Source organism: Cygnus atratus, chromosome Z (genome assembly GCF_013377495.2).
Source record: "Cygnus atratus isolate AKBS03 ecotype Queensland, Australia chromosome Z, CAtr_DNAZoo_HiC_assembly, whole genome shotgun sequence".
In the NCBI taxonomy this organism is placed as follows: domain Eukaryota; kingdom Metazoa; phylum Chordata; class Aves; order Anseriformes; family Anatidae; genus Cygnus; species Cygnus atratus.
In genome coordinates this window covers 11,807,834-11,832,688 of record NC_066396.1, presented here as the reverse complement: position 1 = coordinate 11,832,688, position 24,855 = coordinate 11,807,834, and the positions used below count along the sequence as shown (strand labels likewise).

The following is a 24,855-nucleotide window of genomic DNA, read 5'->3' as shown; positions in this document are numbered from 1 at the left end:
AGCAGCCTGGAGGCCGCGTAATGGCCGCTCAGTGTCAGGCGCCACAGACCCCAGCTGGGCCCTGAGCAGCCTTTGACCTCAGGCGGGTCGACACCTCGCTTCTTCGGCGGCCAACACCTCGACCACCGGCGTGTCCCGAGCACCTTGGCGGTGTGAGTGGGGTCCCGCTGTGGGGCCGGGGAAACGAGGCAGAGGAAGGGAGGGCGGAGGGGAGCGGCAGCCCCCGCCTCGCTGCCCGCCCGGTTCGCTCCTCTCCCTTCGGGAGCCTTAACCCCGGCGGCTCCGAGGCGGGGGCTCCCGGCAGCGGCTTCCCGCAGCGTCTCCCTTCCCTTCCCTTCCCTCCCACCCCACCCCGGCCCTCCTTCCTCCGCCGGCAGAAATCAGACACCGGGCCGGCCCCGCGCAGCCCTTCGGGGGAGCGGCGCCGGAGTGCGGGCGGTGCCGGGAGGCCGCCGCTGCCCGGCCATGCCGCGGCCCGGCTGAGGAGTCCCCGGAGCTCGCCGCCCGCACCATGCCATGTGTCCCGCGGAGCCGGGCGGCGAGCGGCTCCTTCTGGCTCCTCGTCCTCCACGTCCCGGCGCTCTGCGGGGCGGGCGGGTCTCCTTTCCCCGACGGGAGGCAAGGTCAGCGGTATGCGGGCGGCGGTAGGGGGAGAACGAGGGAGGGAGGGAAGGAGGACGGCCGGGGAGGGCTCCCCGCCGGGCAGCCCGGCTCCGGGTTTGCTTCCAGCAGGACCGAGTCGCTGTTTCCCGGTGTTATCCACTCAGGGGAGACTGAACTCTCCGGTGTGTTAGCCCCCGCCGAGGCTTTGCTGCTACTACGCTCTGGTGGAGCGTGAGCTCCACGTCCAGTGCTTCTGTGCCTTCCTGCTGCTTTTTGGAAGTCATTAACTTGTGCTCTGCAAAGGCACCGCCAAATCCTTTTCTTTTTTCCTTCCTAGCATCTCTCTAAACACCAGTATCATTTCTCACTGCTGAACTGAACAGCACAAACTACAAAGGATTGGTATTTCTGGGATATGAAATAAACTCTTTGAGTTATTCCTGTTCATCAATGACAGCAAGTTAAGGCTGAGGGCTCCCGTGCTGGAGAAGCCTCCTGCCAGCCACTCCCTGCATGTTGGGCTGCTTCTTCAGGTGGCTTAACTTTACTGCACCCTTTCGCAGCAGCTGGATGTCCAGCTAGGGTAGTGTAACATAAATTTTATGCTGTTGCCTGTTTAAGGAGCATTAAGAGAAGCAGTTCCCAAGAGAGGAAAATCATGAGTAGCTGGAAGACTCTGCCAAGTGGTCGAAGGCTTGAAAATGTAGGAGGAATTTTTGCTTTCGGAAAACCTTCCCGATCTAATCGACAGCTGTGGTGCAGTCAGTGGGAGAGCCTGAGCACAGAGGAGGAAGTCTTCTGTGCCCCTCAGAGACAGTGGGAAGGAAAAGTGGTTAAATAAGCTGCTTGGAAAATGAGCAACAGTTATCCTGAAGTTAGTTTACACAGAATACATTTAGAGTGAATGAATACAATCATTGCGTTTCTGTGACACTTAAGAGGGACGGGACAGGGTAACAGTGTTAGCACATATAGCTGTTTATTTGCCAGGCATTTGGAAATGGATGTAGAATTAATTTTATTTTCTAAGCACAGTATTTTCTAAGCTTTGTCTAGAGGGACAGTTCAGCTTTTTTTTTTTTTTTTTTTTTTTTTCAGAGGAAGACTGAATGCAACGTTAAGTGTGAAACATTCAATGGTCAGGACTAAAACTAAAGTCTAGCACAGCTGTTAAGTGTCAGTCTTCACTCAGCATCCACAGTGAGTGTGGCTGGTCAGAGAGTTAAACATTGCTAAATGTCTAAGGCCTCTTTGAGTGGCTGATCCCCAGGATGGGTCTTTTCAGCTCAGGAGTGTTTTGTGGGTACAGAGCCATTCTTTGGCTTGGAAGACATCTGACAGCAGTGAGCAACACTAGTGCTTATCCTCGTGATCATTTGGAAAGAAGCCAGATGGTCTGAGGAGCAGATGCAGATGAACTGCAAGGATGAAGTTGAAACAATGGCAAGTGATGATGTGTCACGTTTTAAAGGAATTTTGTCAGAAAAACATGCTTTCCATCTAGAAGGAGTTATGCACTTCCTGTCACGTGTGACAGATTGTGAATGTTTTTCTCTTTATCCTAGTTTATCCGCTCTGTATACAGCAGTTCTTAATATAGGCAGTACTCTGCCATGTGTTGTGTGTTTGAATCCACACAGGAGTGGTACAGACAGCAGTGGTTTTAAATATTATCAGATGTTTGTCAAGTCCCAGAATTGGCAGGGTCTGCAGGGAGGGTTTCTCAAAGGAGCTGAGCAATTCTTAGATTTCTTAAGCAAGCCCCAAGGGCCTGGGGCTTGCTTGCCAACCTTGCTAGTCCATCTGTCCAGAAGGGCCCATGTGGTTCCGAGGCAAAGCACAGACTGAATGTGTCTTGCTTAATGTGAAGTTACAGCCATGCTTAGGGCGCCAACGCAAGCCAGTGTGCTCAGATTGCAGTTGTGGAAGGCAAAGTGGTGTTCCGAAGCCTCCCTGGGGAGTCTTCCCTTTCCTAGCATACAAATCCCAAGCAGGGCCACTTGACAGGTAGGGCTTTTGTGGAGAATGAGGAGAAGAACACCCTGCCATGCCAGCCGCATGCCAGCCCCGAAGATCATCACTGGCACCAAGATACATTTCCTCTATTCTGTGTTTGCTGGCACTAAGTTTTATGGTAGCCTGTAGTGTTTAAAAGTGTATTAATTGCTACTGTAGGATGATTGAGGAAGTCAATATTGATGAACACAACCATTATTCTTGTGCAGAGAGACTGCATGTGTTAAGTTATTCTCTCTGTTGCCGCTTCCTTTTTGTTCTCAACAAAACAAAAGCTCTTCTTTCCTAGGAAAGCAGAAAGGTATTATCAAAATTGTACCTCCTGTCTTGGTTTCAAACTCTCATCTCCAGCTAGAAAGGTCAAGTGGTATGTTAGGCTTAACATGGAGCTCAGTTAATTCTTTTAATATTGATGGGATTGCCTTTGCTAATATTGATAATGATAACTTGCAGAAATATCTTTAGCCTCATCTTGTTAAACTTCATTGTGTTGTAATCTTATTCCCTCCGGTCTTTTGCAGACTTTTTAATAATTCATTTCTGCGGTTATATTACAGTATAATATTATTTCAGCATAATTCCACTCTCCAGTGACTAATATTTAGAAAAGAATACTGAAAGGGTGGGTGGAAGAAGTTAGACTTCTCTGCTTTGATAATCTTGGTGTCACCAGATGTTTAGGCACTGTTTTCAGTTTTACCAATGATGTCTAAATTGCCTTGACCTCTACACACTAATTACTGTAGCGCTGAAATAAAAAACTTCCTCAAATAATTTGAAGTCCAAAACCACAAGCCTTTGGTCTTGCACGGAGTTTAACACTTAAGCCATAACAAATTAAGCTCAAGACATCAAGCAAAGTTGTATTGCTCAGTGGAAAGTAAGATTTCCTTCAGGGTTTTAATTAGATTGTTCCATAAACTGGGCGGAAAAATGGGGAAATGAGGGCCTGGTCTATCAGCATTCTCTGTAACCCAGCCTTTGCTAACATAGTATGTGACGTGGAGGGAAATAACCCAGAAGTTTTGTAATGCAGCTTCTTCAGGTAAGATGTTTTTGGGGGGTTTCTCCTCTAGAGAGGAGAGGTTTCCTCTGGAGAGGTTTCACCCTAAACTTTGAGGAAGGGAGGGCCTTGGTGTAGCTTCTGCTGCTAAATTGTCAGGCAGCAGGCGCTTGCTGTGCTGTCAACCTGCTGTGTAAACTCCAGACAGGAATGCGTGGATGGAGTTTTCAACCTCTCAGTCCCCACCATGCTGATGCGGACAAGGGCAGGAGGCATCTCTCAGTATTTGTGGTAGGTGTGAGTCTTCCTCTTGGCAAGACCTGCAGCTGTGGAGATCTAAGAGCCCACTGCTGTAGGTTATCCTGTGAAGGCACAGATTCATTGTAGGCTGCTGGGAAGACTTGCATACAAAGAAATCTATTGTATGGGAGAGTGGTAAGCTTGCTTCTGGAATAAAAGATGCTGTTGAGACAAGGCCAAATTGCTAATGTAGTTTACTTTATGTGTTGGGAAGTGTGGTGTGTGTTTGTTTGTTTTTTGACTGGGACTGTTTCACTGCACGTGTCTGAAGTGCCCACAGCCTGAGGACACACAAGCAGTAGTGTCCCGTACTGCAGCTGCTGGGAACGAAGAAGCTATGTTCCTTCCCAAAGGCGATGAATCCAGACTGATAATGTGTCTGGGCATGATTTATCCTGTGTGGCTTTGAAGGTGCAGTCAGTGGAGAGATGTGTGTCTAGAAGGATTGCCTTATCAGTCGTTGGGAGGAGTAAATTGCTCTGAAAGCTTATGGAGCAGGTTAATTGCTTTGTTAACCAGCTTAATTAATGAATGAGATGTAATCATTTCATGTATAAGCAGCTGAGGCTTTGGAAATAAAGATCAGCCCTAGGAAAGGAGGAATTGAAATGACATGTATCCTCACACTTTCTTTTTGATGAAATATGTTCTGTCTGTGATTTCTTGGGCTGAAATCAAGTATGCCAGCTGAAGATCTGGCCTTTAGGGTATGAGTTCTTAGGGGCTGTGTCTTACATGGGTTTGTTATTTGCTTGGGGCTTTTGAGTTTTACACTAGTTTTTTTTTTTTTTTTTTTTTTTTTTTTAATCAGTGACAGGTGTTCTGTGGCAAGAGACAAGAATGCCAGCAATGCTTTAATTCCCTGGTAGATCCTGATTTCTTCCTCTTCTAGATTCTGACAAGGTGTCCAATCTTATCCTGGTTGGAAAACCTTATGCAAAATGGTACATTTACTTTATTCTCTTTCAAAACCACTCTTTAAAACTCCCTCTGCTGCAGCATCTGCTAAAGCTGATGCTACTGATGTGCTGTTGCTGCAGCCCACCAAGCTGCTTAGAAGTATTTTCTTTCATTTTCCTATGTGTATTTGTAAGGCTCTGTCTCCTCCTTCAGGTGGTCAGCTTTCTGAATGTGTGGGGATCTTCTCCTTGACCAGAGCCTAGTGTGCTTAGGTTGAAAGACAGTGTTGCTAGCTCTAGTGGGATTGGGAATGGGGAGAGTCAATACTTGATTTGCATGGTGACAAAATAATTAAAAAGGAGAATGTTCAAATTCTAAAATGTGTTATGATTGGAGACTAGAAAGCCCAAGTAAGGACTGTATTGCAAAGTGGTCTGTGTACTGTCTGCCATTGTGCTAGTAGGATTGCATGGTGAATTTCTGTCACTCTCAAGTTTTCCTTTAAATCACACAGCCTCTGAACAGGCTAGCACTTACCCTAGTTTTGCTTCTTTTTTTTTTTTCCCCTTCCTCTCAGAGCAATTTGTCAAGACACTGCAAGAATACCACGTGGTTGATCCAGCAAGAGTAGATGCAAGTGGGCATTTTGTTTCTTTTAATTTACACCACCACATCTCAAACACGAAGAAGAAGAGAGATCTCAGCAAAAAAGGAAATGCGGTGTATTATAAAATTAACCACAAGGAGAAGGATCTGTTTTTCAACTTGACTGCCCACATGGGATTTCTTTCCCACAACTACATAGTAGAGAAGAGACGTGGCAACCATACTAGTGCAAAGATTGCAACTCACTCAGGCGTTCATTGCCACTTCATTGGCACAGTATTGCAGCCAGGTTCTGGGAGCGGGACAGCAGCAATCAGCACGTGCAGCGGCCTGGTAAGTGACATTTACAGGGGTTCTGGGCTAATTTTGGTGTTATTAGAACTAAGCTAGAACATTGGTATATGAGTGTGTGTGCTAAGAAATGGAATGTGCCAATCTGATACTTTACTGACACAGTTCTCTAAAAGAAATGATTTATTATTATGGGTGTAATTTGGAATTTTGGAAGAGAGAATCAGTAGGTCAAAAGTTGGAGCTGAGGCTCTTTGGGGTTTACGTTTGACTAGTTCCATGTTTTTTTTTCTCTCTGATGCTCTGGGCTCTTTGTCTTATGGCTTGAAGCCATTCAAATATATAATCATTGTTTTGATCCTGCTAGTAGTTGGAGTGCTTTTGCTGCGTGTCTGGATGTGAGTTTCTGCTTTAGTTTCTTCTAAAGCGAATGTAGCTCAGGTGCACTGAAACTGTTTTGCAAACCACTCCAGCAGGTGGTAGGTGGGGACAGCTGGAAGACATGTTTCAGAACTGCTGTGCAACTTCAGAAATAAATGCTAGGGTAGATGCAACCTTAGCCAGAGCTTTAAATTCAGTCCTGAATCACATGTAGGCAACCTTCATTCAAAGGAGTACTTTCAAGGCTGGAACTTGAAGTCTTACATTTGTCAATAGCCTGTGGTTCAGACTGAGACAAGCAGGTGGAAGCCTTATTTTTGCTGTGCTTTGTTCTTTATCACTACTGTAGCTCAGGTTTCTAGTTCTAGAGGATAAGGCTGGACCTATCTTGTCAGGGAGGGAAGGAAGAGGCAAAGTTGCCTGGACGTGAAGAAAGTAATGGTTTAGGGAGCTTTGTAGAATGGCACACAATCTGTGAGAGACAAAATGCAAAGGGCTTGTGGAGTATGCAGGCAGAGGTGATGAAGTATGTGCAGCCTGTGTGTGCTTTAGTGCCTTAATCCTTGTGTGACAAATAATAGCAGTTTAAAGTGCATAGAGCAGCACATCGATGCCTCTTGGCCAACACATCTCAGTTTGCAACAGGCTAGGGAATGAGGGTTCACTCTTGAGCCTGATACTCAACGCCAAGGTATCTGTATAGTACATCTGTTCCCTGCCAATCTGTCTATATCCAAGTGAGTTCCTTGCCGTTGAGAAGCATGAAGCTTTCAGAAGCTTTGGGAACTTTGGGTTTCATAAATAGCCTTACAGCATATGAAAAGTAACATGAAGACAGGTCTGATGGAGATGAGTTAGGAAACTCTGGAGTACCACACAAGTGCTGGCAACACTTTTGGCATACTGCCTGGAGAATTAGACTTTTACTTGAGAGCAGAAGCTTTAGTTCCACAAGGATGAATATCAGGGATCTTCTTGGAAATTCTTCCACTGGGCACCAGTTTATGAAAACTTTCCTGAAAGACCTTATGTTCATTGAGGGTCTGTAAGGAAAAGGTGGTGTAATGATACAAGTAGTTTCTTTGATTAATTTGTTGTGTGCTTTGCCAAAACAGCTTGGTTAGTTTTCATTAGGATGAGAACTTGAAAATGAGATGGTAGAGCTTCATTATGCCTTCTGATGTGTTTAGCCCACAACAACAAAAAAAATAATTTATCAAATTACATAATAAATATATGTTTTGAAGTGACCCTTTGATTTGAGTTACAAACTTTTTGAGGTTTACTTTGATTTGGGGGTTTTTGAACCAAAGTTTGCTGGAAGAAAAGCCTGTGGATTATTTCTTTTTGACAAAACACCTGTACCAGACAAATATGGTCTCATTTTTTTCAAAGATGAAACCTTGAAAATACCGAATCATTAATTCAGGTTGAAAGGGGCCTTGGGGGAAAATTATGATGACTTTGGAATGATGAATGAAGTATAAAAGTCACTGTTCTGAAGAGGTTGTAGTAGGAGTTGGGTCTGAATCTTAATAACTGCAACTGCCACAAGCTTGGAAAGGTGGCTTAACTTGCCTTTCCTCTGAAAGCTCTTTATAAGAGCCAGTGTCAATAAAAACATCTGTTAATTAATAGTTTTGCCAGTGTTGAGAAATACAATCTGATTTTCAGGATGAAAACCTGAGGTTTCCAAGCCTGTTTGTAGTTGTCTGCTGCTTCCTGAGCTAATGGGTAAATTATTTCCATCCTGGAGATCCCCATTTTTTTGCTCTTCAGCACCATCCATATTTCTGCTTCTGTTTTTTCTTCTTCCTGGGATGTATTGTGTTTCTCCATTGAAAATATTTTTTTTTCTTTTGTCTTAAAGATCATTCTGACATAGCACTGAAAGTATAGAAAACATAGAAATGGATTTATATTTCCCTTTTGTTTTTAGCATCATAGAATATCCCAAGTTGGAAGGGACCCACTCGGCTCATCGAGTCCAACTCCTGGGCCCCAAAAATCAGACCATGTTTCTGAGAGCCTTGTCCAAACACTTCTTGAACTCCAGCAGCTTGGTGCTGTGACCACTTCACTGGGGAGCCGGTCCCAGTGCCCAACCACCCTCTGGGTGCAGAACCTTTCCCTAACACCCAGCCTGACCCTCCCCTGTCCCAGCTCCATGCCGTTCCCTCGGGTCCTGTCGCTGTCCCCAGAGAGCAGAGCTCAGCGCCTGCCCCTCCGCTCCCCTCGTGAGGGAGCTGCAGGCCGCCGTGAGGCCTCCCCTCAGCCTGCTCTGCTCTGGGCTGAACAAACCAAGGGACCTCAGCTGCTCCTCATGTATCTTGCCCTCCAGACCCTTCACCTTCTCTGTAGCCCTCCTTTGGACACTCTCTAACAGTTTTATCTCTTTCTTATACTGTGGCACCCAAGGCCACACACAGTAGTGGAGACCGCACCAGCGCAGAGCAGAGCAGGACAATCCCTTCCCTTGGCCAGCTAGCAGTGCTGTGCCTGATGCATCCCAGGATACCGTTGGCCCTCCTGGCTGCCAGAGCACACTGCTGGCTCATGTTCAACTTGCTGTTGACTAGAACCCCCAGATCCCTTTCTGTGGGGCTGCTCTCCAGCCTCTTGTCCCTCAATCTGTACGTGTAGCCAGGGTTGCTCCGTCGCAGGTGCGGAATTTGGCACTTGCTATTAATTTTGGGTTAGATAGAGGAGGAAACCGTGAAGAGAAGGTCACTGCTGGAACATCAGAAATGGATCAAACGGTGGCACTTGGGAGAGCAGATGTGAAATCTCTTGAGTGCAGGAGAGCTTCCAAGAGGAAGTGAGGGGAGGAAATGTTTTAGTTCTTGTCTCTCTCTGGAAATAATATTTGGACTTGTCTTGGCAGGCTGTATAGGGCACACTTCTAATAATGCTCCATGTTTCCACAGTGCCTTTCAAGCAAAAGATTATCATGAGCTTTTCCAAACAGTAATGCCTTGATTCTCAATCGTGTATTAGTCCTGAGCTCCCTTGCTTAGCTGCTAAGGCTTGTGTGAGCCTGTCCCCTTAGTGGGGCTGGGAGGGGACACATTTCAGAAGGTGAATGAAACGAATATCCTGTGTTTATGCTCTGAGTAGCAGATTAGTAGCTCTTCCAGAAGAGCTGGGAAGATGAATTTTCTCTAATAATCTGTATCCTCTTCATTAGAATAAGGCCCTCTTTTATTCATCATGAACACAGACGTTGTTTATAGCACTTTCAGATGGCAGAGCATCATTAAGGCTTTGTTTCCTTTACACTTGTTTATAGTGTAGAGCTGTCAACAGACAGTTGCTGTTGGACTTCTGGTAGTGTTTTTATCTTCGAAGACTGTTTAAACATTAGCATGGAAATGGAAGACCAGTGTAAGAACATTAGTATGGAAATTAAGAATGATCTGTACACTTGTATCTGGTAAGCTCGTGGCCATACTGGGTGACGTCTCCATACAGGTCATACTTTAGCTCTCTCCAGCTGGTCAGAAGCTTGCCCCTGTCCTGATGGACATCAGTGTTTACCAGAAGTGCTGCTGTTGTTTGCTGCCCAGGCAACAGCAATGCAGTACACAGTCATGAAGTACTGTTTGCTTATTTATTCCTCCTCCCACCTTCCCCTTGCCTCCCCCAAATCAAGCCGCTGCAGAACACTGCTGGTTCTTGGCAGTGACAGGCAGGCAGGCCAGACCTGTCGGCTGCTCCATGTGCTATCAGTCTGTAGAAAACTGGGTCAAGTCTGCTGCCTGTGCCCAGGATTTTTTAAGATTTCCCCTGCCTCGGTTCTTCCTTCTGTGTCCCCACAGTCAGAACAGCCATCTGTGAACACTTGCTTGCTGGCTGTATGACAGCTTTTCTTTATACAGCGGCTGGTGGAAGATGCACCTTTCCACGTAGATCAGTGCCTGCCCTGGCACTTGTGGCAAGCTTCTCCTTGAAAAGAATGACGATGTTGAATTCTACTCAAGTGTAACCATTCTCCTTTTTGCAGGATAGTACTTTTAAGTACTACCCATTATATGAGACGTAAGAATGAGGTCTAGTACTTATGGAGTGTCACCTGTCTTCTTAATCTGGTCCGCTCAAGAATAGTTTCTGTTGCAGACTTGCTTCAGTTTTGGGAAACTCAGCATGATCACTGTTCTCCTGCTACATCCCAAGAAACTTTTCTGCTTAGTGTGAGATGGCTTTTCCATGCTGAAGCATGCATTATCTCATGGTCTGTCTCAGGCCGAAAAGTTCTGTGCAGGTACCATAACAGTACTTCATTAGCATTACGTGCTGTATGAGAGTAGTTTAATACTACTGTTCTAGACTTTCTTGGGGACATGGAAAGCATGCATCATGTTGTCAGACTATGCAAAGCTAGTGCTTTCCTTAGACAGGATTGGGGATAAAGGAATCTTTACTTTAAAACGGTTTTATGATATTTTGCTCTAAATTAATAGAAGGATAAAACACATCAATAAGAGGTAATAGGGATTCTTGTCTACTACATCTTCCAGCTTGTGAGGTTGGTTTGTTAGCTCTGTAAAAATTTTTTTGTTAACTTGTTATTAACGATAGCCACTAGAGCCCTGCAAAACTCCTGTCCTGCATAACTTACTCCTCTAGCCCAGAACAATGGTCGTGTTTTGTATTTTGTATTTTGTATACAGGCATACCTGTACGATAAAATTGTTTCTCTTCAAATGCAAGTAGATTTTGATTATCACAAGTGGGTAAATACTTGAGAATGCAGAAGTACACTTAAAAAGGCTACACTTCTCTTTTCCTTAAGTTGCCCTTATGACCATCTGAAATTGGATTCAGCACTGTGCCATGATGGGGAACTGTACAGCTCCAGAATGTGTCAGGACAAGCATTCAGGTTTAGTGGCTCTTACTTTAAGATGTGCTGATGACAGTGAATTGGAGTGTATTCCTGCTGTGCTACCTCAATAGCTGAACTCCATTCTTGGAATAAGTGTCTCCTTATTAATGTCAGTTATATCTCCACTGCATCCTCTTCTGGTTTGTCTAGCCAGTGATAATCTTCTGGAGCCAAAGTGTAGGAATGACCCGTCTGAAGAATGCCAGGCATGAAAGCAAGCTGCCTACCTTTTCCCTGGGGATAGGAATTTCTCCATGGTTGGATATAATGGAACTGCCAAAGTCTAAATGTTGTGACTTGGCTCCTTCTGTCACTTCTAAAGAAGGAACAACCTGCTCATTGACTCTGTTGTGTACTTGCTGTACATTTTTTCTCTCAGGCAGTAGTATGGAAAATGCTGTAAGTAGAAAAATAATACACTGAAAGTAAATCCAGTGTTCCCTGGGCATCTGTTCTATGTCATGCTTTATTTGCCATTTTTCTCCATATAATAATAAATATTTGGATATTCTCTTTGCTTGACCTGTGTGTGTGATTTTATTTTCTCTGCAGACCAAGAAAAGATAGGGTCTGTGGGGGTGGTGCTTTTTTTTGTTGTTAAACAGATTAATCATTCAAACTTTGAATAGTATTTGCTGCAGTACTTTACTTTATCCATCCCTTTTCTTTGTGTTTGAAATCCAACTTTATCCATCTGCCAGCTCCCTTCCCCCAGTCTATTGTCAGCAAAAATACTCTAATTGACAGGTCAAATGAATCTCATCAGTGATCTCAGTACTTGAGAATCTGTCTGTGGTGGCTCCCGGGCTTGGTCTTGTCACCTTTGACCAGTGTGAAGTTGCTAGCCCAGAAGCTGGGCTTGGCTGCAGTTTTTATAACATTACATATCAGTGGAATTATCATTAATTGGATACGTTAAAGTAGGGATTAGTTGGTAGTAACTACCCTGAATGATGTACTCAGAATTAGACTGCCTTGCTACTTCAAAATAACTATTTTTTGACAGTACAAAAGACAGACATTTCTTATAAGGTATTAAGAAATCTTGTTCTCTTGTTTAATTCTGTGGTTACTTGCTAATTGCTTTGGAATATTGTTAGAAGGCAGAGCTACCCAGTCACATTTCCACTTGCCATCAGTCTTTTTAATGAATTGTGCATTTTTGTGTTCTTCTCGCCCCTCAAAAATCTCCACTGGTGATTTCATGTGTGGTGTGTTTTTTATACATAAAAAAGCTTCAAAGCTTTTCATTCACTCAGAGAAAGCTGTGGGAGTGTGACTTCAGTCTAAGGGTTCAGAACCCAGAATTAAAAAAATATAAATAACGTGTATTTCAGCTTGATTGTGTAGTAGGGTTTGTAAGACAGTCTGTTCTTTGTTTCTTCTAGTACCTTTGAATGTTGTTGGCCAAACTCTGCCCAGTCTGAAAGAGAAATGGACATATCAAAGATATTAAGTTATTACTGATTTTGCAGAGAAAGGTGGGATCTCCTAATCAGAGAAGTGATGAACATACACAGGTGCAACTATGACATGGTACTGGGTAGGATGCAATGCTACTGCTGGCATTGGGGATTGCTGAAGGAAGAGATTCCAGAGAGATTGGAGAAAAAAGCTGTAAGTGAGGAAATGGAGCATGTGGGAAGCAAATCTGGGGAGAAAACAGGTTTTGATTAGTTCTGCTGTCCGTACAACTTTTTTTTTTTTCCTCTTTAATTCATTTTCATGATGCTGAAAGGAAGGGTCCAGCTTGGGGATTAACAGAATTGTTTTTCCTGGTTGCCATATTAACAGTGTGCTGTACCTGCTGCCCATCATAGCACATCCTTTGTATGTAATTATTAACAATGAGCGTAAGAGGGGAAGAGCTCATGCTTTCCTACATACCCAATGATGCATATAATGTGACAGTAATAGGGACAAATCTCGCCAATTGTATGCCTTTTTTTTTTCCTATCTGTTTAAAAAAAAAAAAAAAAAAAGAAAAAAGTACCAAGAAAAACCTGTCTTGCTCCTGTTCTGAGCAGACAAACAATGGCCGTAAGTTAAGTGGTAGACAGCAGTGGGTGTTGTAAACACCAGACTGAAATACCCTGTGCCTACTGCTTTCAGTTAGAGGATAGATGGGCTGCTGGTACTTTTACAGCAGCTCTGTGATCCTGGCTGCCAGCCACAGCTGCCAGCCAGCAGTTTGGAGATCAGGTCCTGTCTATTCAGTGTTCTCTGTCTGCCACAGAGGAACAGCTGCAGGCTGTGAGCAGGGTCAGCATCAGGGGGCTATTATACGTACATGTATATTAGACATACATAACTATATATATGTACCTGTAGCATTGCAGAAGGGTTAAACTGTAGCTAAAGCATATGGGCTAAGATGCATACTTGTGTGTTAGGAAGACTTCAGCACTGTCGTATGTGTTGGGTATTATCAAGCCATGCTCAAATATGTTGGGTTTCTCTGGAAGCTGAGGCTTATCAAAGAACTTTCCCAAACCAGTTGCAAATTGAGATAAAATTCAAGTAGCTACTAATTTAGGCTGGGATACTTATGTGCTTTATGCACACACTGGCTCCAGGGTGTGCTCTGGAGAAAGACTGATCTGAAATTGCAAGCTTTAAAAATAACTAATTAACTGGTAGTAATAATGAACTGGTCTTGTTGGCTAAGCAGTGGCAATGTTTAGACACATCCATTGTGTGTTCCAGGTAGCTCCGACAACAAGTCCCCAGTAAAACTGCTTAGGCTTATTGATGCCTGGAAATCCAAAAAAATAGATCTAAATCCGTTGTATTTGTAACTCGTGCTAAGGCACAAATGTGTTTTTTTTTTTTTTCCCAAATATAAATATGTATGTATATATTTAAAACACTACTCAATTAGAACTCGAATATCTGTTTGTTTTGATGCAATGTTAACTAGATTGGTTTCCTTGTCTAGAACCATCATGGAGCAAATCTGATTGAGACCGTAAGAATGGAGGCTGTGGGTAGGGCAAAGGTCTATTTTACCCAGTATCCTATGTCCAATGATGTCTGCAAATAAATATCTAAGGAAGAGTAAGAATAGGGTATTAGGACATCTCCCTCGCATTTTGGCTTCCGTCAAACTTCTTGGTATGAAATTTATTGGATATTTTTTTTATTGAATCTATTAACAGGTTCATCTTTCACATACTTTCTTGGGCTCCCCAGAGTCACTTGGTGCTAGAGATGTGGGTCTTTACTATGAATTTTAACACTTAAAAGAAGCTAAATCCATCTAAATCCATTTCGTTTTTAACTAGCTTTCTGTCAGCTTCTTTTTGATTTTTCCTGAAGTTACTGTCTTGGAGGAGACGATGAATGGTCAGTCATTGTTCATGGTGTTTGAGATGCTTTTGTTCAGTTGCATAGTATAGTCTATGTTACCTTTTTGTTTCCTAGTGTTTCAGAACACCTGATACTGCCTTTTTTTTTTTTTTCTTTGACAGCCATTAGGCTGTTATATACAAGTTTCTTTTCTTTTTCCTTGAAGATACCAGCCCAGGTTCCTGTTTCTCTAGAGCAGCAGACAGGTCAGAGCCCATTACTTAATGCACAAAGATTGGGGCTGTTTCTTTGCTGCTTTTTCTCCTTTGCTATGCCATGATATATTGCTTTTCATTAATCTGCAGTGAATTCTTACCTTTGTGCTCAGCCTTCTCAGTGAATTGTCGTAAATGAGCATTACCTCCCACACAGCCATATCTGCAACTACTTATTGTAATTGTAGGAATAGTTGGAGACTTCATTGTGAGTTCTTGCTTGTTTTTGTATAGACTGTCTTTCTCAGCTCAACTTGTCTGAAGTTTTCTTATAAATTTCTTTCCAGTGGGCAGTTACCTACCACAGGAGGCAGTGAAATGAAAAGGAAAGGCAAGATATACCTGTAGTATATCCTGTGTAACAGTCTCAGATTTTTAATCCAAAATGTAAACATGAGGAAAGTTGCCATGAAGAAAAAAATCTGCCTTTGGTTCCTTTGCAACATCGTTACACAGCCATAGCTCTGGAGCTTAATGGAACTTAGTGGTACAAGCAGATATTTTTCTTCATTTTTGTTAACTGTGGTTTATGCCTTCATTTTGTATTCCATTGTATTTTTCTCTGCGCTTGAGTTTATTAGATAGATGAATCAAGATCTAGTCAGGTACACTGTCTTTTTGATTAGATCAGATCAAGCAAACAGTGGATTACATATTAGGGGACAAAGCTTGTTTGCTTTTGGCAAAAACAATTGCTAAGTAATTTATTTTCCTTTTGCAGCAACTTCTTTGTTAGGAATTAACATGCTTCTGTGTTAGCAAGAGGAATATAAATAATTTGCATTACTATAAGGACCCACCAAGGGGATTTATGGAGCTGAAATAACATTGTAGGTAGTATTTAACCCTTACTGAACTCCATTACACGACAGTTCATGGGTGCCACTTCAGAAAAGTCTCTGCTAAAAACTAGACTATGAATAATTACTTCTTTCAGATTTTTTCAGATCAACTACATTTAATTTGTAGAGTTTTGTCACTGAACAAAACATGGCTTTTTTTCTCTCCTTTTCCCTACATGCCCACATCATATCATTTCAACTGGAACTTCAGTTGGATTTAAAACTAAATTTTTATTTATGTGTTTGCCTCTTGGTATGTGGTTTTGAATACCTTCCTGAACGAAAGCTAACAAACAGGTTATGTTTTGGAATCATGAAAAATATTGGAAAAACGTTCTCCCAGTTTGTTCATTAGATTGTTTTAGTTGATCTCAATCTGCTTTTTTTTGGGGGGTGAGCTGGGGAGGGTGGTAGGTGTAGGAAGTGGTAGAAAAAATCCTCAGCTTTAAAGGACCCGGCATTCCAAAATATGACAACATATTCCAAACAATTGTTCCCATCTCCAAAACTTTGTTAATTAGTCTGTGATGGAATGCCTGGTAATTTTGGATGGATGTGGGAGCAGCCAAATCAGTGGAATTTTCTTTTGAACTGTATTTTCATCAATACGTAAGGACAGAAATGATATTGTAGGGGACTCGTGCAAATATTTCTCTTATGTTTTGAGTGTGTTGCATAGTTGATTATGACTTGTACAGTGGTGGCAATCAAATAATTACAAATCATTTTTGCATTCTTCAGTGGATCAAATTTCTGTTTGTAAAGATTGGCAGAAGAATGTTCTGATCTGTGAATTTTATAGCCAGGAACAAATCTTATATTGAAAACAAACAGACCTGGCATGTAGTTCTCCAGATTTATGTTACTTAGGTTCTTCAAATGAAAGAAAACTGAGGGAAGAAAAACATGTCTGCAGTTTCCTTCAGAACTGTTACTTGCTGGTAATGATGTGTTTGCCAGAATGTAAGCCAGAAGTCATCAATCTTAGGCTGTGGTTGCCCCCAGACACTCTAGTAACCTGTGTTGAGAGGCAGCATTTTCATTCTGCTGCCAGTATGCCCAGTACTTGGAGGGGCTGTGTCTTCAGATATTAATAACAGTTGCATCTGGGGAAGTTGCAAACTTGAGCACATTAAAATTCATTTTGTTGCTGTTGACTCTGCAGTAATCTCAGCACTGTGACTGCTCTGACCCTTCACAATTCTGCGTACGTGCAGGTAGTTAAATGAAGAAGGAGCTTCAGTAAGAGTACGTGGTGCGTATAAACTGCAACCCTCCTTCACTGCTTCTTTGTGTATCATTTCGTGGCATGGAATCCTTTCTGCTCAGGGCTCTGATATTTGGAGCAATACATAAGACATATTGGGCTGTAAGATTTGGAATAATAATAGTAAGTTGGGGGCTGGAAAAGGCAGGTGAGGAATTCATATAAGTCCATAGAGTTGATCAAGCACCTGCGGACATCACATGCCTGGTTCTTGAAGTGCAATCATGTATGAGAAGGCTGCATTTTTTTCATAAAGTGGATTTCTTTATATGCCTTTTCTGTAGCACAGTTGCCATAAAAAGAAGCACTTCGAACAGTGCAGTATGCTGGCAGGTGGCTGACAAACTATTTGAGCTGTGGTATAATGTGAAGCAGTATATAGAATGAAACCAGTGGACCCCAATACCCCCCTCTGCCTTACAGAGGGCATGGGTGGTTAAAAAAAGTATTTGGAGATCTGTGGGGTGTGTAGGTTTCCAGTGTGCTCTTTCTTTAGGAAAGAGAAAATTTAATGTCTTGGAAGAAAAGACTTCCAAACTTGACTCAAGAATAATCAGAGTGAATCCTGCCTACAGATGCCTGGAGTAGATAACTTATGTGCGGTGCCTGTTTGCCTTCACAATTGAAGTTGCAGTGGCTTCATTTCTTAGTCAGTGGCTGTGCACTCGAATGTCCTATGCAGAGCAGGGAAACATGAATGAAATAGAACTGCTCTTTGTAGCATCACTGATGTGTGTTGTTTTCTTTTCCTCCCTCGCCTGCTGTGCAGAATGGCATAGTATACCAGCTGCCTGAGTACAGTTACCCATGTGATTGCTGTATTTCCTCTGCACTTTTGCCAATTCAGCTATTATTATGATAGCTGTCAATGACTGCTTCTTTCATCTGTGGCCCTATTCTGACAAGGAAGATTATTTATGCCCATAAGTGTTAGTACAAACAGGTACTAAATATGTAATAATCGCCCTTCCCAGTCTTTCTGCTGTGTTAAGCCATGCAAAACACCTAGAAAGGGGAAACTGTACTTGTCTTACTGATGCATTGCATTTCATGATAAATAAATTAAAAAAAAAAGTGTTACGTTTCTCAATCTATAACCTTATTTTTTTAACAGTGAACTGTCAAGGTTTATTCTTCTAGGGTAAAAAAAAAAATAAAAATTAGTCCTGTCCTGGTGCTGTGTTGAAGATAATAAGGTACTGGAACTAAGACTGGGATTCTTAAGATCTGTTAAAATTGCACAGAGTAATTTGTAGCTATAAACTTGTGCTGGAGCTTACAGCTCTGATTTCTACTCCTCTATATGTAGTGCAGGTTTGCTGTGGGTCTGTATAACTTACAAAAGAGAAACTGCTTAAAAACGATGAAGACTTGAAAGAAAACAGCTAGAGGGGTAAGATACTTAAGTGGTATGGAGCTTGATTAATATTATTATTCTGGAAGCTCAAGACGAGAGTTATGTTTTTTATTTTTATTTTTGTGGGTTTTAAAGCACAAAAAAGCTGGTGGGAATAAACAGCAGAATAAGAAGAAAAAGTAAGCAAAAGGAAAACCAAAAGTTTGTTCTTGCAAATACAGTGATTATGTTCAGATGGAGGACAGGGAGAATGAAAATTAACATACAAGCTGGCCAGTTGACTGAAACAAAGGGTTCTAAACAAAAAAATGTTTTGAAGAAAAGTTTTTTAAGGGTGCACAAAGTGGGACCTTCTTCAAACATTTCAGAATCAGGAAGCCTTTCTGAGATTTTTTTTTAGTGTGTGTGACTGAGAATCAAATAAATGGTTGGAGGAGATAAGGCTGTGGCAGAGAAGTGACATTATTTAATGAAAAATAATATATCACTAGGATGAGATGGTATTTAACCAGTGGTTAAAAGGAATTAATATAAAATGGCTGAATTACTAACTGAGACATAATCTGTCGTTTAAATTGACCTTAGAAGGTGGGTAAACATGGAATAATTTGGATGGCAATATAGTAAATGAATCAGCTGAGCTACTGATGGAGAAAAGCTCCAACAAAATTCAATTCCAACGTGATAAGAGTGCGGCCTTTGACTCACGAAGCCCTTATAAACGGAAGATTGCCAGACTATCTGGAGGTCGAGAATATGTCATTTCATCCTTGTACTGTTACTACAGCCTTTCTCTAAGAACCTCCTTGACTGAAGGGATCTTTGTAATCCGGTCTGGCCATTCTTGCCTTCGTGTGGCATGCGGTATGTAATTGTTTTCACCAACCCAGAGTATTGTTGCAGCATATCTTGTTCATGCAGGTGCCCTCCTCTTGAAAGTTGCTTTGTGCCTGGTATAGAAGACAGTGCTTGGCTGCCATTGCTGCCGTGAGATTTGAGGATTTCTTTTGTAAACAAGGTCTTTCTGGCTCTCCCGTCCATGTGAAATCTGGATGCCCTTTGTTGCTCTCTGTCCTCAAAGGGCCTCATTAGATCTTAATCTGCATTTAGCAGTCTTGGCCGTGTCTATGATGACAGCAAAGCATTTGAACTGCATTGTCTACACGTCGTCTTTTTCCTAGTAACTCACAACCACAGGGAGAAGCTGCGTTTCTTCTCCTAACAGACTTTTATCTTGTGTCAGTTTAGAGTTGCTCAGTACTTGCTGACAGCTTTTGATATGTCTTCATATAATCTAGTTAAATTACAGTTTGTTAGCAGATTCTTGTCAAAAAGTGACAGGTAATTTAACCTCTTTTGCATCAAAATGCACAGAGGAAACTACTGCTATTTCTTCAAAGTAGGATCCCAATCCCAACAGCCAGCAAGAAGAGAGAAATTAAAGTAGTACAGGTTTCTCCTTACACAGAGAAATGCATGTTTCTTCTTTTATTGCTAGCTAAGCCATGGGGACAACATGCCTCTTGTTTATCCAATTAAGTGTTCCCTATGAATTGAGGAAATGGATTTCACTTAGCTTTGGAGAAGAGTTCAGAAGTCTGAGAGTATTAGCAATTCAGGAGAAAGATGCAAAGGGGAGTTATAAATCTTAAACGTCCATTACTGCTCCCAGGGGAGGCAATCTAAATCTAAGGAGGGAATGAAACTGGAGAGCGTAAATTAGCTATGACTAACTGCAAAACCCCTGCTTGCAATAATTATTTCTGTCTTCTAGGAAAAGGGGTAAGAGAGTCAATACTCTCTCAGAGACTAGGCATGTAATGCCGGTTTATCAGCTACACTGATTTACCCAGGTGAGGTTTCAGGCCATCAAATTTGTGCTGTAGCAGTGCTCTGAACTGCTTTGCTGGTCGTTAGAAAGGAATACGATCTCTAACCCAGTAGTAGTGTTATCTTTTGGGCTATTTTCTTGTAATGAGGACATATCTTCTTCAGACAAGATAGCAGATCAGGTTTTGGCATAGTCCTTTCATGTCATGCCTGTGAATGTTGCTGTATGTGGTGCTTGCTCCAGTTAAATTGATTATTATAACACTTCTCAAGAAATTGTTCTGTAAAGAGCTTGAATGGCAATTAAACATTTTAAAATGTAAGCAAAACAACTTGTCTATATCCAATATATTGGTGGAGACCAAATTTAGCCAAACTGAGTTGTGTTTTTCATTCTTGGACAAGTGTTTTCCCATTGTTAAGAGTTTCTGTTCTTTGGTCTATGAAGTCCCAACTAACATTTTCATGGCAAGTTATTCTTTATCCAGACACTACGGTATGAAGACCCGAGATACAGAACAGAGGGGCAATGACATACAATACCTGTAAATGGGTAAGTCTTGGATGAGTTAAAAGTTCAAATCAGAAAAACAGGAAGCATAATAGTTCACTCTCAAAGAGAATGAATTTCTGTGAAGTGTAGCAGGTTATGGACTGTCAGTATTGGCATTTCTGACTCTCAGCCCTCATGCAGGCTGTTCTTGTGACTGAGCAAGTCACTTGGGTCCCATTTCTGTCTAAGTTAGAAGATCAAATTGATCTGACTTTAAAAACAAAATCAAAACAAGCAAATAACAAAAACAAAAAACACCAAAAAAGTGTGGTTACGGCCTTTCTTTTATTTCTTTTTAACCTGATTAAATACCTGAACAGACCTTGTCATTTAACCTGACCGTGGCAGTATAATGAGCCATGTATCCGTGTTGGATTTGTGTCTGTATTGAATTTGGGAATTCAGTAGTATTTCTCACTGTCATTTTTCCACTGTAGAATTAAATCGTGGCCCTAAATTACATACTGGTATGGTACTTGTACAGTTTGTGAAGCACAGCTGTGCCAGGAAGCAATTGCTGCTGACTGAGAGAAATAATGTTAGGCATTTGGGAGCTGCTTGTCAGCCTTTCTGACCACCTAGTTGTGTCCATTTATGCAGGCTAATGATACGTATGTGGCAAGATATCTGTACAAATCAGTGTTTCTCATTTACCATCTGGTACTTGGCACAGATCAATAGAATAATAGTTCAGTTGGAAGGGACCCACAAAGATCATAGAGTACAACTGTCTGACCTCTTCAGGGCTAACCAAAAGTTAAAGCACGTTATTATCCAAATGCCTCTTGAACTCTGACAGACATGGGGCATCAGCCACCTCTCTAGGAAGCTTCTTCCAGTGGTTGGCTACCCTCACAGTAAAGAAATTGCTCCTAATGTCCAGTCTGAACCTCCCCTGGTGCAGCTTTGTGCCATTCCCACACACCCTGTGATCAGTTCCCAGGGAGCAGAGACCGGCACCTCCCTCTCCTCTTCCCCTGCTCAGGAAGATGCAGAAAGAAATGAGGCCACCGCTGAGTCTCCTTTTCTCCAAAGTAGAAAACCCAAGTGACCTCAGCCTCCCCTCACAGGACATGCCTTCCGGCCCTTTTACCAGCTTTCTTGCCCTCCTCTGGACACTTTCAAGGACATTGACACCCTTTTTATATTGTGGAGCCCAGACCTGCACCTGATATTCAAGGTGAGGCCTCACCAGTGCTAAGTATAGTGAGAGGATCACCTCTTTTGGCTGGCTGGCCATGCTGTGTTTAACGCACCCCAAAATGAAGTTTGCCCTCTTGGCTGCCAGGGCACGCTGCTGGCTCACGTTGAGCCTGCTGTGGACCAGCACCCCCATATTGTGTCTGGCAATGCTCTGTCTCCAGTGCAGCACCCAGCATTTTCCTTGGCTGAATTTCATGCCGTTGATGATCACCCAGTGCACCAAGGTATCTAGATCCTTCTGCAAGGCCTCTCGTCCTTGCAAACAGTCAACAGCACCCCCCAGATTAGCTTTGTTGCCAAAGTTGCTGAGGATTCATTCCATTCCTGCATTGATCGCTGATAAAATTGTGGAACAGGACTGGCCCTGGAACTGAGCCCTGTGGAGCACTGCTAGTGTCCAGCCACCAGCCAGACATAGCCCATTCCCTGCAACCCTTTGAGCTCTGCTGTTGAGCCAGTTCATCACCCAGCACAGCATGAGCCTGTTCTTCTCACAGTTGGACAGTCTGTCCAGAAGTATGCTGTAATTATAGTTTAATGGTAGCTCTGTATTTCAGTGCACTATCTTACTTGGGGTTACTGGCTGTAAGTGCAGGTCATTGTTACCTGGCTTTATACAATTTGATGTCAAGCTATGAGCCATGCCCAGTTCTGCTTAGGCACTGCAATGCTTCCTATCCGTTGATTAGAAAGGGAGCTGTGCCTGGCTGACTCAGGAGAGCAGTGAGCTAAGTGTAATATCTGTCTCACTGCAGGATAGTTGACCATTTTGTCTAGCTTGGCAGCAGTAAAGAGGAACCTGAGTGCAACCCTCACAAACAAGGGGGCAGTCATTGGTGATTGCAGAGGTTTTCAGAGTGTGGCAGTGTGTGTAACAGACTGCAGCATAAACCAGGTATCAGAAACCTGCTGTTGTGCTAGAAACTTGTTCGCAGGGCTAGTGGCAGTGTGGTGGGACAGATGTGCCACAGGTCCCAGGCAAGACTGTAACTTCCATTCCGGAGTACTGGAAGAAGCAGCCAATAGAACAGTAAATACTGAAGGAAAGATTTTTTCTAGGGAACTATGTGGCTTCATATGTCTGGAGAATATCAATTGAGGGGAAGTTACTGGGTGAAATAAGACTGTTCACATAGTCCCTTCAGTCTCTCCTCTGAGGCTGCTTTTATTTAAATTATTTGTTAATACTTACAGGACAAAAATAAGAAATGTGTGATGAGCTTTGCACAAGACCCAAAGCTGGAAGGTGTCATTAGTACAGAAATGGGCTGCTAAAATAGATGATGCTAGAATTGAATTTGCAGGGTGAAAAACTGAAGAGTCATAGCCTAGAGTGTTAATTCATAAACCTGGCAAGTAATAGGAATTTCTGCTTCTAAAAGTTCACTGCTTGGAAGTATAAGACAAGATTTAAATATAGTAGCTGATGCTAACATAGCTTGTTACTTGCAGGAGGTTACCTGAGAAAAGTCATAAATGATCGTGAGTGATCAGAGATTAGCCATATTTTTCCTCTTTTTTTCTAAAGGGTAATTTAGAACAGAGCAGACATTTCTCATCACTATTTGAAAAAGGTAGTTTTTGCAAAGGTATTTGCAAAGGAAGAAGTAGTGGTACGTATCTCGTCCTATTTTACTGTTATCTAGGTGTCTGCCTTTGGCAGTTGTTGGAAACCGAGGGGTGAGGGATGGTGGTCTGAGCCAGTCCCGCTATTCTTATGTGAGATTCAGTTTTTGCGATGGAGAACTGGCAGCTGGATCTGCTGATTCAGGGTTTTCTTTCAAGTCCTGTTTCTAGCTGCATGAGTAGTGGCTTGGGTGCTCAGGGCAGAGAGGTTTGTGAGGATTCACAGACTCTTCCTGGAACAAGCAGGCTGACATTCCTGGGAAGACCTGGAAAACTGACAAGAAGTAAACAAGCTTTGAAGTTGGAGCCCATGAGATTAGTTAACTGTGGAAGATGATTTAAGGCATCCTTGAACCTATGACGGTGGGATTTCAAGCAGTTGAGACATTTCCTTTTAGCACTACTCTGAAATCTGATCGATAAGCATCTTATCTCCTTCACAAGTCGCCTTCATTCACCTCAACTTTATCTTTCTCTTAAGGACATGGAGGCTAAAGTGAATGTGATTCTCCAGGACACAGTGTGCCTGCATTCGGTATGAGTGCAGATAGTGGAACTTAGATAAATGAATAAAACCAACACCTTTCCGAAATACAATCCCCAAATACCCTAAAGACTTCTGAACCAAGAGAAATACCTCACATCAGCTAAATCAACACATTTACGGATAATGCAGGGAGCCAGAAGGGAGAAGAGGAAAGGGAGAGAGCTTTAAAGAAAGGAAAAAAAAAAAAGGAGGGGGGGAGAAGAAGGAGGAGAGGGTATTGTTTGTGTAACTGATTACAGAGAAGAGATCTTGGCAGCCGTAAAGTTCAGTTGTCTGGGATCTGTTAAACACACTGCACTGCTTCAGTTTCTGTGTATATGTTGAAAGGAGAGTGAGCCCAGCAATATTCTCGCAGGATTTGTGTCAGGGAGCACTTAGCAGCAGTATGCATCAGGAGAATCCACTTGCGAATGGCTTTATTTGGGAACACAGATATTTAGGGAGACTACAGCAGAACCGTAGAAACTGCTTAGCTTTTAAAAGAACAGCAAACTAACCAAAAGGTGGCCTGCTCTTTAGCAGGGCTGTAGCATAATTCTCTGGTCCTTTCAATCACAGGCAGCGGGGTGTGGATGCCACAGCATTGCTGTTGTGGAGTCTGGCACAGCATTAACCTCTCTCCTGCTGGTTGTGGCAGAGAAAATGTTGTTCTGGGCAAAAAAAACCATATTTGCAGCTCGCTTCTTTCAGTCTGTCCTGTCTGCCTTTCCATCTGGATGACTTCTGTTCCATAGTATTAAATGTAGTTTTTCTACTGATCACTAGTGGTAGATGGCAAGGGAAAGGGAAGTAGATCCTGAAAACAGGGTTTGCATGAGGAGTTTCTCTGTCAGATCACTCTGGGCCTAATCAAATATCCTGTCCTCATCAGACTTCTGCCCAACCTCTCTCCTTCAGGAGACCCAAGGACAGGATACCAGAGTATCCAGCCCACAAAAGCAAGAGAGAGCATCTCAGTACTTTGGTGTGTGAAGGGTGCAGCGCCCACAACAGAGTGTGCGTTGGCATTTGATGCAGTAAAAGGGAGGAGGCAAGCATGAGCTCCAGAAAGGGCTGCGGAACATTTTTATAACCTTTTTCATT

General features: G+C 42.7%; 1 protein-coding gene and 1 long non-coding RNA gene across 4 annotated transcripts in view; both read left to right on the top strand.

Annotated features, from left to right (window-relative positions):
• Nucleotides 1–235: 235 nt before the first annotated feature.
• Nucleotides 236–24,855, top strand: part of ADAMTS12 (ADAM metallopeptidase with thrombospondin type 1 motif 12) — a 171,190-nt gene continuing 146,570 nt past the window's right edge. The window contains exons 1-3 of one of the 3 annotated variants that reach the window (XM_035563719.2): nucleotides 494–623; nucleotides 4,740–4,866; nucleotides 5,400–5,761. In XM_035563719.2, coding sequence (XP_035419612.1) covers nucleotides 4,857–4,866; nucleotides 5,400–5,761 — 372 coding nt within the window. In that variant the 5' untranslated portion in view covers nucleotides 494–623; nucleotides 4,740–4,856. Of the gene's footprint in view, nucleotides 624–4,733; nucleotides 4,867–5,399; nucleotides 5,762–24,855 lie in introns of those variants that run through there. The other 2 variants (XM_035563717.1, XM_050716132.1) reach the window with 2 other exon arrangements.
• The window catches only part of LOC126913634 (uncharacterized), a 28,997-nt gene continuing 22,763 nt past the window's right edge, over nucleotides 18,622–24,855 (top strand). Inside the window, exons 1-3 of the long non-coding RNA XR_007709203.1 lie at nucleotides 18,622–18,877; nucleotides 19,788–19,866; nucleotides 20,332–20,396. This is a non-coding gene — a long non-coding RNA (uncharacterized LOC126913634). The remainder of the gene's footprint in view (nucleotides 18,878–19,787; nucleotides 19,867–20,331; nucleotides 20,397–24,855) is intronic.